Genomic DNA, 19,720 nt, shown 5'->3' with positions numbered 1-19,720 from the left:
CTAGTCCCGCGGCACCGATGCCTGTCTTCCACAGCAGGAGGAGATGCCCCAGGATCCGATTCTCGCCGTTGCTCACTGGGCTCGGCTGCCATGCTAAGGCTTCAACGGTGAACAGTGCAAGGACAAATACAAATTTCTGTACTATTGTTCTCAACGAAACTCCAGGACTCAGAAGCTTTGCAACATTCAAAGCAGCTTAAGTAGAAAAAAAAGTTCAAACCAGTCACCAGATCCAAAATTAGCATTTTATTCAGAACGCTGGGGTGTTCATTTATATTCTGGTACACAATACAGAGGCAAAGCTGTTGTCAGAAGTCTCTCCAGTTTAAAAGCTTTTTTTTTTTCATTTTTTTCTTAAAAACACACACTTAGTAGTGCCACCAGTGTCAGGCCACCCCTTTCCTTTCTTTCTTCTTTTTTTTTTTTTTTTTGGTACAAATTATGTAAAACATTTGTGCTAAGAACTTTTCTCCCTCCCCAAACAAAAACAAAAACAGAAAAAAATTTAAAAAAAAATTAAAAAATTAAAAATTGAGTATTCTAACTACAGCTCAACAATTGAATCAAATGTCACTGTTTGTAAATACTTTACCATAACGAAAGATATAAACATGCAAAAAACCTGAATCCATTGTCCAAATAATACATACACATGTTCTGAAGTTTCTGCACTTCTCCATAGACTATGCCAATAAAACATTATGTACACATACCATTTTTACAGTGAAGTGAAAAAAATACAGTAAATAAAAAAAGTGTACATGGATTAAGACCAAAATGTGTCTAACATTCTAGTTTATGAAAAAATTCAAATTTTGCTACAAATTGGTAATATGAAAACTCCCTTTATTTGCAACCAGCTGCGTAAGTTTTAAGATTTTAGTGAAAAAAAAAAAATCTAAAGTCTAAAACTAGAAGTAATGTACATTTTCCATTCTCATGATCTCACCCCCCAAGATAATGAAATCGCTCCATGAGTTTTTGTTTGTTTGTTTAATTCGGTATTTTAATAAAAGCAAATGCAGTGTAACAAAAGCATGTTGAAGCGTATCATGGTTTAACTTACTGCTCCCACCATAAAATATTTTGTCTTTTACTTATCATTTCAGAAATCAGTACCATTAAAGCCTTAAACATAAAACTAATTCCAATCTGAAAAAGGTACAAAAAGGCACATAAAATCCCAGTGCTTCTGTACTGTAAAATTCAAGTGTAACTGAGCTCAGTGTTGTTCCAAACAGTATTGGATCACTGATATTCCCGCTGAGCCCAAATTGGTTTGCAGCCTATGCCCAAGCCTCCAGCAAGCACTGTGCTAGTAGACTACAAAGTTAAAGCCTAGCTTCTGAATGCTTTTTGGGAATATCAGTTGAAATTGTTTGTACTTGTCCAAATACCAAGTTCACCCTGAAGTTCAGTCATCACCTCCACCATACATGTCAGCGAGCTTCTTGAAGCGCGGCCCCCAGTCGTTCAGGTAGTCATAGTCCTGCTCACCGCCACTACTTGAGGAATTAAGGGAGCTCAGGGACCCAGCCGTGGAGCCGCTGCCTTCATAGTCAAAGACTAAAAGGGAGTCATATGGTGGAGCTGTGGGATCGTTGTCAGCAGCTTTAAGGCCCTACAATTTAGAAAGACAAAGAAGGAATGAAGAGAAGGTTACAACTGGCAAATCCACAAGCAGGTCCTAGTGGTCCCACGGGGCCAAATATTTGTAAGTTTCTAGCCTGCAGACCACAACATTTTCAACCCATGGAAACTGGGGTTATCACCATGTTTCAAAATTAGGCAAAAACTAACTTATGTCTTTCCTCTGTAAAGAAAGATCGCCCCTAAGGAGTCTAACTCAGTGAGGCCAAGACATACAATGGGATTTGGTTAACTGGAGAAAGTCCAGGCAAAAGTCATAGAGATACTGAAAAAAACAAGAAGAAAAAAACCCAAAACCAAACAGCTGAGACTAGCACTGAGAACTAGGAGTTTAAGGAAGAACTGGTATTGTATTTGACCTAAATTTGGAAGAAAATCAAAGGAAGAATGAAGGATAGAAGTGATCACAATATAAGGAAACTTATTAAATCATTTATGATCTTAACAAAACATAAAGTGTGAAATTAACTGATAAACTGTGATCGGGTATTATTTGTTAAGAATACAGTGACTTCTAGCTCCCATAGGCCCTAGAAGTCATGCTCCAATATCTATACATCATATAAATATTAGGTGGGGGAGGGAATTCTGCTGATGTAAAATTCTGCTCCTGTAAAGAATTTAAAAAATAAAAACCAACAAAATTATTATCTATAAACTTATCTCTTACAAAAATATTTTTAATATATAATTCATATATCTTCAGTTTATTCATAATGATGCACTTTGAGACTTTTGTGAATTTAATACTAAGTCCTTTTGGTGTTTTCTCTAAATTTTTCTCCAGTTCCATTCTAGAACTCCAAAATATACCAACATTAGTCTCCAAGCAATGATTCTTTTCCCACAACTTTGCTCTTTAAATGCTGGTGGGCTTATGGTGGTCCCACTTATCCAAGACATCATCATGGACTGCCCTACTTTATTTATATTTATTTATTTAGAAAGAGAGAAAGGGAGAGGGGGAGGGAGAGAAACATCCAGGTGAGAGAAACATCGATCGGTTGCCACACCCCGACTGGGATCTAACCTGAAACCCTGGCATGTGCGCCAACCAAGACATGAATCAGTGACCTTTTGGTGCACAGGACATACTCAACCAACTAAGCCACACCAGTCAGGGCGGACTGTCCTACTTTAGATCAGCCCTTCCAATACAGGTGTATTTTATGAGTACATATATGTGTTTTTTACGTGTTCATCTATTTGTTCTTTAAAGTTTACAGAGAAAGAAAGAGGGGAAAAGCGTGAGAATCAAGGTTACAGACATGTGAAATGGTTAAGAGATGAGACTCTGGGTTGACACCTCAGCTTAACACCGTATTAACTGTAGGGCCTTGGCTAAGTTCTATCGACTTCTTTTCCCCATCTGCAACTGTAATAACAATAAGATCACTTAGAAGACCAAATGGAATAAAGGGACCCAAAAGCTCACCATATTAAAATAAATATTAGTTTAAAAAAAATCTTTTAAGTTTAGAGAAAAATTTCCTGCTTTGAAATTTGGGGAAAAAAAAGCGAAGACATAAATTGAGAAACAAAATGGCAGTTGCTTGACTTCAATCAAGAACAAGAGAGAAAAGTACACAGGGCCAGTTTTCCCATCCCCAAGTCTGTCCTAACCATTTAATTAAACACCAACTTTCCTCATGTCAGGTTACACTATTTGTAACCCACAACTGCCTGTGTAAAATAATATAAAGCACATCTTCAGCAAACTACTTCAATATACAAAAAAAATTTTAGATAGAATTTTCTTTATCATATTTATAGAATAAACTACATGGAAATTCTGTTAAGACTGAGAACCACAAAGTACAATTTCTCAAATTTTGGAATTTCCTTCTGTGGTAGATTGTGCTATTGCCCTTGATGATTCATGAGATCCTTTCCCATAGATGGATCACATGCTCACAGGACCACAAATGCCTCTCTGGAGCCAGTCTACTTCCCCAACCCACAGTCAGGCTTCGCTATGGGTCTAGTGTTGGCCAATGAAATGTAAGCAGCAGTGAAGAGGAGACTCTTAGGGTTTCAGCTAAGGTGTTTCTACTAGACTCCTCTCCTTTCTCGTCAGCCAGGAGAATGGCCTGCCTCAGATGGGAGTTTTGCTTCTGCCTAGATCCTGAAATGTATAAGACACCAGGGACCGAGCCACTGCAAGGTGATAGTTAACATATAATTTGAGAAAGGAGTAAGCCTTTGTTATTGTAAGTCAACAATACTTTGAAGTTGTTAGTTATTGTAGCTTTAGCTAGCAATAGCCAAAGAATGCTCTTTCATTCATTTTTGGCACTTATTTATTCAATTCAAGACATATTTTTTGAGTATCTATATTGTAATATATTCTGCTTAGTGTGGGGACACAGCTCATAAGCTACATCCAATGTGTGCTTTCCTGGAGTTTATATTCACATGCCAGCATGAGCCTTTCTTTCCTTTTCCCTGCAAATTCTAGCTGCTGCAAATTTAAGTAATAGGTGATTCCTTTAATTCAGCACTGTCTACCTCGGGTCCACACAAGAACAGGACCCATGAAAGATCTAAAGGAAAATCAAGACAAATCAAGGAAATTCCTGATCAGAAGAATGGGCCTCTGAAGACAAATATTAAGTTTTCATCATAACTTTAAGTCATTATGAAATTATGAAATTATGACTGATTTATAATACAGACAACAGAGTCAAAAGCCAACATCACTGTGTTTAGGTCATGTGCTTTATCACAATTCAAATTTTAAGTGGAAATATATGCAGAACCCTGCTCAGCCCTTAAGGTGTCAGCAGCAGACTGGAAAAATGGAAAGGTTGAGACTAAAATTAGCTCTAAACAGTCAATGGCAGGGTGTCCGGTGTGTTTGGAATCAATGTAGAGGCAAGTGATGGCCCGTGTTTACTGGGACTTGAGTAGAAATACTAGAAGCTGCCTGGTCATCACTGGTGTGTTAAAGGGCCAGAGACTTTTTATCAAGTGTTTAAGTTACTTAATTCTTTCAAATAAATAGAAGACCTATGATAATCTAGTTCCATGTTCACTGCTGAGATTCTGAAAAATATTTGTTTCTTTAAAATTTTCTTTAACTCCTGCCTTGGCTTTTTGATCATCCTGATCATTATTGAATCTATGTTTCTTTCTTTCATTTTAAGGTTATAGCCATGACATCCATTAGAGACCACTGTGCTATGCTGGAGCATAACACACTGCCTTCAGTTTTAATAATTACAAAGGGGCAGAAACCACTGAACTTTTCAAGAATTCTTAGGCAAGCTGTCTTTCCACACTGAAGGTGAGTGCTTTAAGTTGCTTCCACTTGAACAGCACTAATTTTTATCCAACAATAAAATAGAGCTCTTTTGGATGAGGTATTATATACATTCTGGGTACTATTTTGGTAATTCTAAAAAGATCATAGTCAGGTCCTGAGAAGCTAACAGTGACAGGCATGCATCTCAAGTGAATGAGTGTGCAGAAAAAAATTGGGTGGGCCACAGAGCCTTCTGGTCCACCCTTATGGATTCCTTTATTCTTAGGCGTGGACAGCTTTTCACATGACATGTAACATACTGTTGACAAATTTACCAGCTAAGTGCATGTATTCTCTCTCCCCACCAGAGTTTGCCTAGATCTAGAAGAGTGTGTGTTTGTTTTACCTTTCCTGGATCTTGAACTCTGAATGAATCTGAACCATTTTTTAGTCCGAGGTGCCTCTGGAAAACAAAAGAACTATGGCTCTGGCTGCATTCTTGCTGAGCTTATTTATAGACTTCTGATCTTATGCTTTATGGGTGCAGACAGGTTTTCATAGGGACTATAAAAACCCACGTTCTTCAGTGAAGGAACTCATGAGGGATGTAAGAGGAGAGAGGTCCTATTGGTTCCCTTACATTCTGTCTTCCACTGTCTCAATGCCATTGACTTTGTTCAGGTCCTCATTATATCCACCCTGGACCACAGCAAGAGCCTCTCTAACTGGTGTCTTGTCCGGATACTTTCCTGCTTCTTTCCTGCAAACCACTACTGGTTTCTCCCTCAGGTATTATTTGATGTCACTCCCCCAGGTAAAAACTCTCTGATTGCTTTCTATCACCTAGAGTAGGTTTTCCCAAAGAAAGGAGGGGTTCTCCTGGGGGCATGCAAGATGATTTTTAAGTGGTGCATGAGTACTTTAAAACAATTCCTTTTATTAAAAAAATTATGTCAAAATTAATTAAAAGTCTAAGTAAATAATAGACAAAAGTTTGCAGACATGGAAAAAACTGGAAGTCATTACTCAAATGCCTGATGTTTGGGTGACCTACAGGGTAAAGTCAAAGTCTTTAGACGAACATTCAGTGACCCTAGACTGTTCACCCTCTGTTTATGTCTCCTCGATTCTCAACTCCAGCAACCACAACTGACTTATTCACCAAAATCCCTTCATACCTAAAAACATCATGTGCTTATGTACCTACATATTACGGGTACGTTCATTTCCTGTTAGCTGAAATGTGATTCTATTTGTTTGAAATATACCCTTCTCATATTTTTTCATCTGATCAGTGTCCATCCATCCACCAACCCATCCATCCATCCTTTAAAGCCTGTGAAAAAGGTCACTTTTGTATGGATTTCTACCCCCAGCTATGACTGGGAGTAATTCCTGTGGTTGCTTTTGTCCCCTTTACTTTTCTTGCTATGATTTGGTTATACCAGATTGTGACAGCCCTTTTCTGCAGAGGTTGTTTGTATTCATTCCCTACCCTGCTGTCCAACACAGTGCCTGGCATCCAGCGGGCATTCTAGAACGTAAGTTTGTGCTGCTGTCCTGGGCTTACTTAGTGTTTTATCTCAGCATCTTGTACATTTTTATGCTCGCTCCTTTCAGAAAAAGCTAGGATCTAGGTTTAAATATGTATGTGGACATACAAGTATACTACGTTTACATTACAGTGGAATTCTGCGACTTATTCCTTTTCTAGGAACTTCATTTTACTTAAAGCATTTTTTTTTTTTTTTAAAAAAGAAGTTTTTATTTGTTTTATGTACAATTAGAAGACAGTAGAAAACTTTTACTCCTCAAGTATCTTGTACTAATAATGATATAACACTGGTAATAATTAAAAGATTTTACTGTGTGACAGGTACTATATACCAAGCACTTTTACATGGATTATGTCATTTAGTCTTCCCTGCAATCTTAAAAGGAAGTTATTATTATCCTCACTTTATATGTAAGAAGACTGGAAATCTAACAGGTTAAACCAAGGATCCTGACCTTGTACAAGATAACTGAGCTGTTAGGTAAGGCAACTGGATTTGAACCCAAACACCCAACTCCTGTAAGAGTGGTATATATATATACTCACCCAGATATGTTTATTAATTTGGGGGGGGGGAGAGAGAGAGAGAGAGAGAGAGAGAAACATCAATGTGTGTGAGAAAGATAGAAACACTGACTGGCTGCCTCCAGTACACTCCCCGACTGGGATCCACCCAGCAACCTAGGAATGTCCCCTGACTGGGGATGGAACCTGCCGCATTTTATGTGCAGGATGAGCCTACCGGCCACGGGGTCTAGACAGAGATATTCTAAAGAGAACAAAATTATCCAATAGGAGAAAAAAGGCAAAAGTTTTAAACTTTAATAGTTTTTAAGTTATTCTAAAAATGCTTTCTATAAGTTTTTAAATGATATTAATCAAAAGTCGGTCTTTGAACAGAAGCATGTCCCTGGTTTTTATACTTCTGAGATAAAAAATACACAGGATTAGTGAAATTACTAAAGGTATGCTAATACCTACTGTTGGGCTGAGATTAAATAAATTTGTTTCAACTTATCACCCTCTGAAGGTCATGTTTAAAAACCTCAAATAGAATGAAATTCTGTAGCTGAAATGAAAAATCCTGTGAACTGTTTTATTCTACCTGCCAGACTGGAAATGTTATCATTTTTGAGAATCGAGGCAACATTCATTCATCATTTAAATAAACAAACAAGAAAATGTTCTCATAAGCTTACCTTACCTATTCCTTACATCTATAAAAACACGTCAATTATAATCACCACTGTATTCTTCTTTGGAACATTGGGTACTATGCTAAATCAAATAAGACTGGAGATAAAGAAATCTGCTGGCATTTTAAATGTATTTATAAAATGTGCTCAAGTCCTTTCTACATACCTTCAACTATCTAAAACTTTTACATGTATTTATCTTTATCTGCTCAGTTATAGAAAGATACTGAACAAGTCTTAATGAGTGTCTCAGATGGAAGAATCTACGTGGTACGTTTGAATGTTATTTTGACTTAGGCCTTTTGACAGTTTCATCCCCTTATCTTCCCACAGAGCTGACAATCACTCACATCCCTGGGCCCTCTTTTTAGTTGTTTTCTGTGACACCTTAACCTCCTTAGACTTTCTTCTTGGGTCAAGCGTAGGGCTTTTCTGCATATAGATTTTTGGGTCCCCCTTCTCTTGCACATTTTCTATCTTATAATCACAGTGAATATCTTAGATTCAGTAGTCATTTGGGGAGTGATTCCCAAATGTGATCCTTTCAACCATTCAAGGACTCAGCAAACCCAGTGCCCCACTCTGCTCCCCAGGGACATCACCTCTTCCCCTGGACCATGAGAGGGCTCAGAGGGGATGCAGGAGTTCAAAAAGGAGAAGGGAGGTGAGTCCTGGGTAGAATGGAGGCCACTGGATGGCACTTAACCCACACTGTGTGTGCCTAACTTTTCTTGGCTTGATAAAAACAAAGAAACTAACATCTAGAAAAAGGCAGAAGGGCATTCATCACAGAAAGAACAGGCTGGGATGGACACTGGTGTGGAATTACAAGCTGAGCCAGGCAACTGCAAGTAGAGGTCTCTGTTGCTGGCTTGTAAGATGCAACTTGGGGAGGTGCCTTAGGTGAAAGTGTAATGCCAAGTAAAAACCAGACCCAATGTGCCCCTTTGCCTGGCAAAGTGAGGCTTCAGGTATCAGAATGCTTGCTGGGTACAAAGACCATTCGAGCAGCAAAGTAGACAGCACACACACACAAAACACATAGGTCAAATTTATCTTCTTACCTACATATCATCGGCACAGTAATGTACACACAGTAGACATTCAATAATTATTTGCTGAATGAGTGATCCTAAACCAAGCTCAAGATGATTTCAAAATGAGCCATTCTGAACAAACGCAGATGACCTTTAAATTATGAATCGACTGCGTTCTAGCAGTTAATCTGCAAGTCAGTTGTTTGGCAAAAAGTCTTCCATATAAGTGTTTACACAACCTCGTGATGGTCTCTAGCCACATTTTAGGCTCTGTACTTGGACATGTCTTAGGGAAAGGACAATCCAAATGGAATTTCCTACTGCAACTCCTTCCACTGTGGCATTAGAAGGGTTGGGAAACTGAACCTTATTTATCTAGATCTGCTTTGCTACCTGTGAAGAAAACCCAGTCCCCGTAAAAAAAAATGAATGAATGCACACACAAAGCACACGCTAAAACACAACTTGAAACAACCAACATACTTGTTTTCTGAATGGAATCAGCACTGGCAGAGTGAATAGCTCCAGATTTGGGCCCCAGTCAATCCCAATGGACTGCAAATTGGATGGTGCTTCTAGCCTCATGCCCTATACACCTGCCACAGTACTTGGATTTCTTAAAACAATAAAATCTGAGCTAAGCAGCAGACTAGGTTCTTAGGTTACACAGAGATGAACAAGAAACAGTCCCCATCTTAGAGAGAACACAGTGCTCCTGTGGGAAAGAGAAATACTGACAGTCCCATCCCAGTGGTGAGGTCGGTGACAGAGGAAGCATCCTGCTGAGCCTTCCCACCGGTATCACGGAGGGCCCACAGAGAGGGGCATGTTTGAGCTGAGTCTGAAGACCGAGTGGATGTCTCACTCATGGTCAGCAAGGTAAGGGCTTTGAAAAAGTTACATTAAAGTCAAAGCTGTGATGCTTTTGAGGAACTGTAAATAGTTCAGTGGGCCTGCAGCACAGGAAGGGGATGTGGTGGGGGAAGAGGGAAGGAGTCAGATTCCATGCAGCCCGATAAGTGACAAGTGACTCTTTGTGCTAGAACTTCATCACTGAGAGAGAAGCGTGTCATGGACGGGATGGAATCCCACAGAATATTTACACTTCAGGGTCAGGCAGAAGCATTCATTAATTAACTGTTGAATTGCACTGAAGCTAGAATTCCTGCTTTGAAAAAGTTCAGTTCCTGCACCTACATGCAAAAGATTCACTGTATCTTGAAAGCTGACAACCACAGGAATCACCAAGTAATTCCTCATGGCGACAGAGCTAAATTAGAAGTAAGATCATCAGGCACTCCTACATGTTCAAAAAGACCTAGTCATATATAAAAACTCCTGCCAAGTCCCCTAACCAGGCCTGTATATTACCAAACTGGAAAAGTCAGGGCACATTTTCATTGATAAAAGAGTTGCTGGCACTCGTTTTTTGGCGTTGATCTACTTTTCAATCATGTCCATGACAAATGAACCTATTACCTCTTTGCAGACGTGAAGCCATATGTTCAGAAAGCAGCATGTTTTTAGAAATAGACAGTAAGGAGTACTTGCAAAGACAGATATTCTAACTTTGTTTCAAAACTTTTTTACAAATAGTAAGTACATCTAAAAACCTAAGGTGGATTGATTATATATACGTGATACATGACTATTTCAAGGAAGCCCGGTAAATGAGTCTATCAGTGAATGACTGAAGGAAATGGACTCCACCTGGTAATGCACTGAGACCAGTTCTCACCTTGGAGATACTGAGTGGGAGGATACGGCAAGAGAACACGAGTCCTGCCGTATATTCACAGTCAATATCGATATGTACTGATCTTCTTACATTTGCAATAAAAATTCAAAAGGAGAATTGCAGCAAAACTATAGACGTGATCAAATGAAGCAGCATAAATCATCTTAATTCAAAACTTAAGTATTAAATGTAGCAGGACTCTTGGTCAGTAATGAACTAAAAGAATGCCATAATAATTTTGACAGTGAAAATGGTATCTGTTATATTCAACAGAAAATTAGCTGCCTCTTACAGAAGCTCTTAAAACTCCTCAACTAGACAAGTATTTAAATCACTTACATAATATTTAATTTAGCTGCTCTTCCTACTAATCTCATTTGATGGAACTCTCCAGTCATTGGTAGGCACTGAATTCTCACCATTTGTGGATTTAAAGCGTACAAAGTGAGGAAAATGAAAGTGAACTGTTATTACATTCATCAGTGTTAATAAATGAAATTAGAGCACACTAGCTAATACTGTTAGTCTATTCATTGCTAGTAATCTAGAGAAAAATCCTTTTAGAGACAGTGTGACCAATACTGATAATATATATGAATATCATTTACAAATGCAGAATATTAATTGATAGGTCTCTTTTTGGCTGATCAAAGTAATTAAATCTATTTCCTGTTACTGAAGCCACATTTGCTTACCCATAAAGATAAACTTAAGGGAAAAAAAGTGTTTTTCATGAGCTATATAGCTGCTTTCCTAGCAATTTGTGGTCTACATAGAGCTAAACATTAGCTTAAAATTAACACCCTTTTAGAGAAAGTGAGTCTCTCTTTGTACCTCGTTAATGAAATCCCCGATGTCCCCAGGGTGCGGGGCTGCAGATCGGACAGGGTACTGGGGCTCCGCGTGAATGGGTCTCTCATCCAGTCGTCGGATTCCTACAGGTTTGATGGCATCAGGTTCCACAGTATCAGGCTGCTGGAGCTGGCTCAGGTCATAGTCCTGCAAAAGACAAAATCAAAAACCCACGGTAGGTGGGCATAAAGATGAAAAATTGTAACATTTGTGTTTAAACACATACCCAGAATGCATAGAAATGAGTGAAATTTAACATAATGGAAAAGTTTCCACTGTGAGATTTCCATGTTATGATTAAATATTTCTTTCACACAGTTCTTCTTCTGTGTTTTTCATTTCTACAGTCTGTGCTCCATCTGCTTTACTATGTTCCTTATCAGTTTCCAATGGAAAACAGCAGTGACACAAGGTCCCACTATAAACTGTCTAGAAAATATAGTTGTTCTAAAGCAGCAAAGGCAATAGCTAAATGTTGACAGGGTTCAGGACATACTACCTTAAAGTAGGTCACCTTAGCACATTAACTATACTAAGTTGAAGGAATTTTAAAAAATTGCAGAAACACATAGGTCACAATGACCTTCTCCTGCTCCACCCAATTTCCCTGAAACAGGAGTTTCCCTAAAACTCCCATATGGAGGGTCCCCTCCTTGTACTAGGAGGAAGGAAGACATTCTTATCACCAGGGGGAATTTAGGGCCCAGAGATTTGTACAAACTAACTTTGTCCATTAACACTTATCTTCAGAGAGCCCAAACCCCTTTGTCTTGTCTCAAAGCTTCCTGCTCTTCTTTGGGTCTTCCCTCTCTTGTGTAGGCTCTCACGTACATGTAAAAAATTTTAAGAACGTGTATGCTTTTCTTCTGTTAATCTTTGTTAGTTTAAATTTCAGACCCAGCCAATTACCATAAGAGGGCGGAGGAAAACTTTTCCTCTCTTACAATGCTTTAATTTTTTAAAATGATGCAGGTATGTTTTCTTTTTCATTAAAGGAAGGTATTAGGGCGTCATGGTTTCAAAGCCATTCTATTTCTCTGTCCCTTTGTGGTCTAAAGAGTCCACAAGCTATGGTTTGTGGGCCCAGTCTGATCCATTTCCTATTTTTCTAAAAGATTGGCTCTTACATTTTTAAAGTGTCATTTAAAACAACAATAACAACAAAGAAGAATGTGCCTAAGGGACTGTATGTGGCCCACAAACCTTACTGTACAGATCTTCACAGAAAAAGTCTGCCAACCTCTGGTCCCTGTGGGAGTGTCTCAGAAACCAGCCTGTGCCCTTTGGGACAGGCAGAGAGAACTTGTGAAGAAAGCTCTGAGCAGAGACTGGGCACCTCAAGCACTACTTTCAGCTGTGACATCAGCCATCAAGGCAGGAATGTATAGAGAAACTGACGATAATGTAAAAATGCATCAAAATTTCAAGTTTGGGCAAATACTTTGTAGCTTTAAAACCCCTAAATTATAGTGGTATAAAAAGCCGCATCTCTAGCTTAATGAAAATTCTTCAATTTAATGTTGATGTTTACAGAATGTACAGTTTCTAGTACCCTTTGTCATTCAGGTTTCACCTCTGTCTAAAACCAGGTGAAATCCGTTTGCAATATCTCTCTAGTGGCTTTGGTTTATTCAGTGCTTGAATATTTACCACGTTCTAGGAATCTTCTAGGTGCTTTACATGTGTTTGCTCATTTAATGCTCTAACAATTAAGTTTTATTATCTCCATTTAAGTCTCAAGGACGCCGAGTCTCAAATAACTCAAGTAGCTAGTCCATGGTCCCAGAACTACTAAGACACAGAGACAGACCGACTCCAACTGTATTAGGCTTCAAAGCCTAGCTCTTCGCCCAGTCATTTGCGAGAGTGGGTCAAGTCTGAGCTACAAGGTTGGGTTTAGATAGTAACAGACTAGACAGATGAGTGTGGAGGGACAGGAATGTGAGGAATGACTAAAATAACAAAGAGAACAGAGAGGAGAAAGGCCAGGGACATTCATACCCTCCACGTACCAGGCACTAGACCAGCCCCTCGATAAGTGTCTTCTCACTTGTAGAAATACTTTCTAACGCGTCTGTAAAGAAGGTTTTCTCATCCTTTTAGATGAAGCAGCAGACTTGGAGGGGTTGAGTAACTTGCCCGAGGTCACACTGGGAGTTTGTGATCAGGATGGGAATCAAAACCAGATGTGTCTGACTTCAAAACCCTGATCTAAAACTTAACTCTGCGCTCCCGACACCACTTCCCCTAAACAGCTCCTTGCCAAGAGATTCAGCTCACTTGGCTGTGAAGGCATGGAGGAAAGGCCCCTCCTTGATGGGGTATACAGGTGATGCGGCAGGTGAGGCAGGGGCACGGAGTAGGACAAACCAGCCTGGCATGCAAACTTGGTATATGGCAAAGAACATGCTCAGAGTGGGAAAACTGACTTTAGTTTTGAACCCTGAACAATATATGGGCTGGGGAGAGAGGAGAATCAGCAGCATGAGTGAAGGCATGGGAATGCTGTTTTCTCTTGTCAGGACAGAGTATTTTACATGATCTGTACAGACCTTGAGTGAAAACATCTTGATCATACACAAATGTGCTCCATTTAAACTTCTGTAGAATTTATGAGCTATTTATAGAACATGTGAAAATAAAGACATACAATGACATAGATGGGAAAGCCTTTGATATGTTAAAAATTATTCAAAATAAAAAGAGATTTATTTAGGGAATTGTGACTGCTTAGACATTAAGAAGCATGTTTTTTCAGGTGCTGTTTAATTGCATAACCACCAAGCATGACAGAGGAGGGGAAACTGTGAATAGGTGTGTGTTCCGATAACTATCAAAGCTTTTTGTAAAAAGGGGAAAACAGACTGTGAGTATAATAATGAAAGTTAGTAAGTATTTTTATGCTGAGGATGTAAAATGCCTTATTAGGAGTCTGAATTACATGGCATTAAGTAATTGAATCTTATGTTTAAATACTGTCTTTTACCTGTGATGGACTCTTTGAGAGTCTTCAGTATATTATCTGGTAATTCAGTGTAAGAACACAGAGAAATTTCTTTGGCATGACTAGAGACAAAAGAGGCATGTTCGCTTAAGCTATTTCTTACCTGGAAAGAGCCTGTCTACCTTGATTTCTTATATAGCTCTCACTGTATCCAAAGGTTATAAAACACAAATGCATTTTGATTGGTTAGCAGTGTTTTAAAATTTTTCTAGTTGCCAACATTTCACCTGAAAATAGAAAGATCTGGCAAACTAGAGCTTAAATTTTGACATAATGTGTTACAGCTGATAGCAACTGTCTCCTTTGGACAAGGACAGCATCTCTACCTGGCCGGCCTCGCTTATTAGGGTGTACACAGAGAAGCATATTCATTTACAGGTTTTTTATCTTTCTTTTGATAGCCCTTTCCTACTACCTTAACAACCAGAGATCAGAAATAGTCAAAAATGTCTGTAGTCATGCTCAGTCTTTTCCACCACCAATATGTCACAGAAAGTGTTCACTTAAAAATGTGTTGAATAAAGTGTAAGAGATGGTTTTCATGCCAAATGTTCAAAAGAGCAGCCTAATTAAAGAAATGTGCCTTGGGTCACATTCTACACCACAACTCACAGTGGGGAGGGCAGGAAAGACCCTTGGTCCCTTTACTGAGACTCACTGCCATGGGGAGTCCACCATAATGATGGAAATGTGTCATGTTCTGCAGTTACAATGGTATCTAAAGAAACAGCAGAACATCACTGATTTACAGGAAGCTAGAAACTGGGTTAAAACACATGGCTTAAAGTTTCTCTGTGATGGTTTCTCCCTGGCTATTGCAAATACAGGATATAAAAATCCGATGTGGTAGGAAGCGGGTGAGAGTGTGCTCAGCTTTCAGAAATGCACTTTTCTGTCCACATCTGTGTGTTACATGGCAGAGGTCCTGACCTGAGGGTCCAATTTTAAGCCTTTTGATAAGGGGTCACTCTATGCAAGCCTTCTAAATTATACATCTTTACAATCCTGTAATGCTTTCCTTACACAAATTATAACATGTAGGATAAGAATTATAAAGAGAATTACAGAGACTTAAAAACATTCTCAAGGTCATTGGGTTCATGGCCTTAATTCTGAAGATTATAAAGAAACAATCCAACAAGAAATCTTTATTTGGTTCCTAAAACTCTCTAGAGAAAAAGTGGATCTGAAAATTCTCTTATGATTGTCAACCTTTACAATGTTAGCTTCCTAAAGAAATTTAATTTTCAAATGAAGGCCAAAGAAAAGCTTGTTTTAACTCATGTTTGAAACATGTGTTATTTGGTAATGACCAGTAGAAGTAGGCATGGAATTAAGGTTTTTAAAACATTAGCATTGCAAGTAGACAAAAACACTTTTTTCCCCATCTCTGATTGAAAATGTCTTAAAGATGATACAATTCTGGAAGAGTTATTAAAAAGTTAGCAGCTAAAACTCTGGTTCTGGTTTCTCTTGTTAAGTTCCACTGACTTGCAATGGTTTATAATTAGTTCAGAAAATGAGACCACAAATCTACCTTAAGGCATTTGGTTATGTTAAATAAAATAAAATAAAATAATAAAATAAAATAAAATAAAATAATAAAATAAAATAAAATAAAATAAAATAATAAAATAAAATAAAATAAAATAAAATAAAATAAAATGTTGCACTGGTATAAACTGAAGTTCTGGAATTCCAGGCAAAAATTTCAGAAGCTGCATTGCTGGTAAAATCTACAGAATTATGCAACTAAGTGTGTTTTAGAGAGCGATGAAAACATTCATTTACTGTTGCACAAGTATTTCAGGAGTGCTTAGTGTGCTAGATGCCATTTTTCGCTCTGAGAGTGTGAAAGGAGGAAACCAAGCTTTACGTGGTGCTTGTCACACATCAGGAGCTACATTAGGTGCTTTCTTATCCACTATTTCTTATACAGCTGACCCTCGAACAGCATGGGTTTGAACTGCGCAGGTCCACTTAGATGTGAATGTTTCCAATGAACACTGTAAATGTACTTTATATTCCTTATAATTTTCTTAGTAACATTTTCTTTTTTCTAGCCTACTTTATTGTAAGAACACAGTATATAGTACATATAACATACAAAATTTGTGTTACTTGATCTTTTATGTTATCCTTAAGGCTTCCAGTCAACAGTAGACTATTAGGGGTTAAGTTTGGGGAGAGTAAAAAGTTATCACAGATTTTTGACTGTGCGTGGGGATTAGCGAGCATCCCTTACCATCTCCCACCGCCACCCCCTGAATTGTTCAAGGGTCAACTGTACTCCAAGTAAAAATCCTTCCAAGTGGGTGTTGTTCCGTTTCATCGATTACAGCAGTTCAGAGAGGCTAATGATTTGCCCAAGGTCACGACTCAGTGAAGCGGTATGGAAGCAAAGTGAATAAACAAAAAAGCTGCATGTCGTTGCTACTGAGAAATGCACCAAACCCTCTGTGGAGGGAGGAAATGCGAGGGGCTGTAAGTGCTTGCAGGGGAGTTCAAGGTGGTTCCCTTGCTGGGCGCCGGGACGAGCGCTCCGGTCTGCGCACAGCTGGTTGTTGATTCAAACAAACCTCACTGATTTTTGGTGGGGAAGATGCAACCAGGGCGGGGGGGGGGGGGCGCTCCAAGCTCCTGGTCCTGGTGGGCCCCACGGGCGAAAGCCAGGGCTGAAACCCAAAGGCCACTTTTGCTATCTCCTAGGCAACGGCTGGTCCAAGTGACATTTTTTCTTTGCTAGCAGCAAAGGCAGGTAACTTTAAAAAGCTCATTTAGATAAGGCAAACATTTTTTGTGTCTCGAGACTGAGAGAAAAAAATACTAATATGAAAGTAAATGGACAAAATTCTGAAGGAAAAAAGTTATCTGGAAAAAAGCTGACTTTGGCACAAGCAAGAAACTCTTCAGACAGACACAGAAAGGAATGGAAGGTGGGAAAGAACATTATTATCTCACCCTCTATCGCTCCTGGCATTAAAATAATTGAATAAAATAGTGATAAGGTGTCAATACATTATCATAGGACTGCTGACAAGTAATTCAAATACCCTTGCAAGCTTTATGTAAATTACATTACGACCTGATTTTCTTCCCCAGAGAAACACAGTTATGATGGTGACTATCTACCCAGGTGAAATGATGTGAAAATAACTAGATTCTATGGATTATTAAAACCCCCGAAAACAAAAGGTTTGCTAAAAATATTTCTGGTTTGAATAATAAAGCTACTAGAGATGAAATAACTTGGGGACTTAATATACAGATGAAAGTCCCAGGCCGTTTTCACACACTACATTTTAATCTCATTGGAGAGCCAGTTTCCCACTTCCCACAAGGACAGAAGCTGAGTCCCCATTAAATGCGTTCACTGTTTCTGCTCCCATGGTTCACTGTTATTAACGCTGCCCTGTCACAGCATCTTTTAAAATTCTGTTCTCAGAATCATGAATGAGCTGAGGGCTCATTCTTTGGTGCAAAATTATGGTTCTGCTTCAGAAACTGGCATGGTTGAAATTTTATCACAACTAATTTCCCATGGTCAAATTATGACATGTTCTTTTGGAAAAATGCAGCAAATACAGTTCAATTAAATTTCATTCAACAAATACTTTCGGAAGAGTCTCTTGGGTCACAGATGTGGCTACTGACCTTAAAGAGCTTTCAGAATACTGTCTTTTTAAAGGACATATTTTAAATGATGAAAACAATATAACTGATAAACTATTACAAAAGATATGGGATGTGAAGGGGTAGGTAGCCCTGAAAGGTGCCATTGGAAGAAGTGAGGACAGGGCTGCACAGAGCCTTCACCATCGAGCAGAGTAACAGGGCTTCCAAAGAATGTTTCTCTTGAAATTTGAAATTTAGTTTTTATCCAAAGTTTGTCATTTCCCCTTCTTTTCATGCAATTCAGTTATAGAACTAGAAAGATGAGCACATTTCTTAACCCCTCCAAGGAGACAAAGAGTGAAGCCTTCTAAATGCATCTTCAATTCCACATTCTCACCCCAAGTCCCAAGTTCTCTTTTTAACAAAAATTAAAACGTCACCACGCAGACAAGATCAAAGTCATTCTATCTTAGCATGACCTATTATTCTATCTTGAAGGACACCTAAAAATAACTAATAAAAGAAATGGCAACATTTGGTTGGGAACATGGTGACGGAGCATCAAAATCCTTCATTATGTTATGTCATATCTTTTTTGGAATTCCCTAAAGAGAGATAATTTTTTTGTGTGTTTTAAGATAAATTCTCACATAAATTAATACAGCAAAGAAAGCATAGTCTTGTGATGTAAAAAGGTCAATGTAAAATCAGAGTGCTTTAATTCAAATCCCAGCTCCACCACACTTCACTGGGTGGCCTTGGGCAGATTACTTAAATTTCCTGTGCTAACCTCCAGACGATGCAACCTTTGGACAAAAAAGCTAATGACTCCATGAACGGAATAAGTCGATAGCAAGGGTCAACAACCTTTTTCTGTAAGGACCAAATAGTAAATATTTCAGGCTTTGGAGACCATACAGTCTCTGTCACAGTGTCTCTACTCTGTTGCTGTTGTAAGGAAAAGCAGCCATAAACAATATGTAAACAGTGGGCATGGCTCACGGCTGTGTCGATTACAACTGTGTTTATAAAGTCAAAGCAGTTGGTGGATCTGACCAATTGGCAGAACTTTGGCATGTAGTATCTTAGCTTATTGCTAACACACACTTGGCATTCAAATCTTTATCACTTGATTACTGGAATATTGATTACCTTTTATTCGTCTAAAACTAAAATGTAGTAAACATATGATTAGTTGGGAAGAATAAATATTAAAATGAATTACATAAAAATATTGTGTTCATTCACATGAAGTGACAGGAATGGGCAATAAAGAGTCATGTGCACATTAAGTGTATTTAACGCCTAGTAGGAAATGGGATAGTTCGAAATCTCTGTTGTCTGTAGCCCACCAATGTGCTGTCACCTGGCCACAGTGTTCTGAGAGCAGCATGCAAAGGAGATGACAATGTGCTAACCCAATCCTTGGTCGCACTGTCCTCTTTTGAAGTCAGTGTCACTCTTTCGATAACTAATATGAACCAGCGTTTGCAGGTGGGTATGAATGTGTGGATAACTTGGGAACATAATTAACAGAGTGTGCTTTAGCCAACAATAAAAATGTTGAAAGTGGTCTCCACAGTTACATCCAGATTCAGCCATCTGTTAGTTTGCTTATACAGCAGAATGATTATGTAAAACAATTATTTCAAAGAATCAAATATACCGTGGTTAAATTACACTGTTTCATTCTCTGCTGAGACAGAAACAGTGGGGCTTGGTTACTCACATTGGGGCAGGAAGCCCATAGTGACCCCAGGCTTAGAGTGACCTTGACTTACGGAGGTGGTTAGTTTGGTCTCAGGGGGCTTTCTGGTATCTGCACCCCA

General features: G+C 38.7%; 1 protein-coding gene across 1 annotated transcript in view; it reads right to left on the bottom strand.

The window, feature by feature from the left end:
• Positions 1 to 231: 231 nt before the first annotated feature.
• Positions 232 to 19,720, bottom strand: part of CDH2 (cadherin 2) — a 208,630-nt gene continuing 189,141 nt past the window's right edge. The window contains exons 15-16 of the mRNA XM_081150215.1: positions 11,255 to 11,419; positions 232 to 1,621 (exon numbers count right to left, since the gene is read on the bottom strand). Coding sequence (XP_081006341.1) covers positions 1,415 to 1,621; positions 11,255 to 11,419 — 372 coding nt within the window. The 3' untranslated portion in view covers positions 232 to 1,414. The remainder of the gene's footprint in view (positions 1,622 to 11,254; positions 11,420 to 19,720) is intronic.

This window comes from Miniopterus schreibersii (genome assembly GCF_964146895.1).
Source record: "Miniopterus schreibersii genome assembly, chromosome: 10".
NCBI classification, from domain to species: Eukaryota; Metazoa; Chordata; class Mammalia; order Chiroptera; family Miniopteridae; genus Miniopterus; species Miniopterus schreibersii.
The sequence above is the reverse complement of the archived record's forward strand: the minus strand, read 5'-3'. Positions and strand labels throughout refer to the sequence as shown.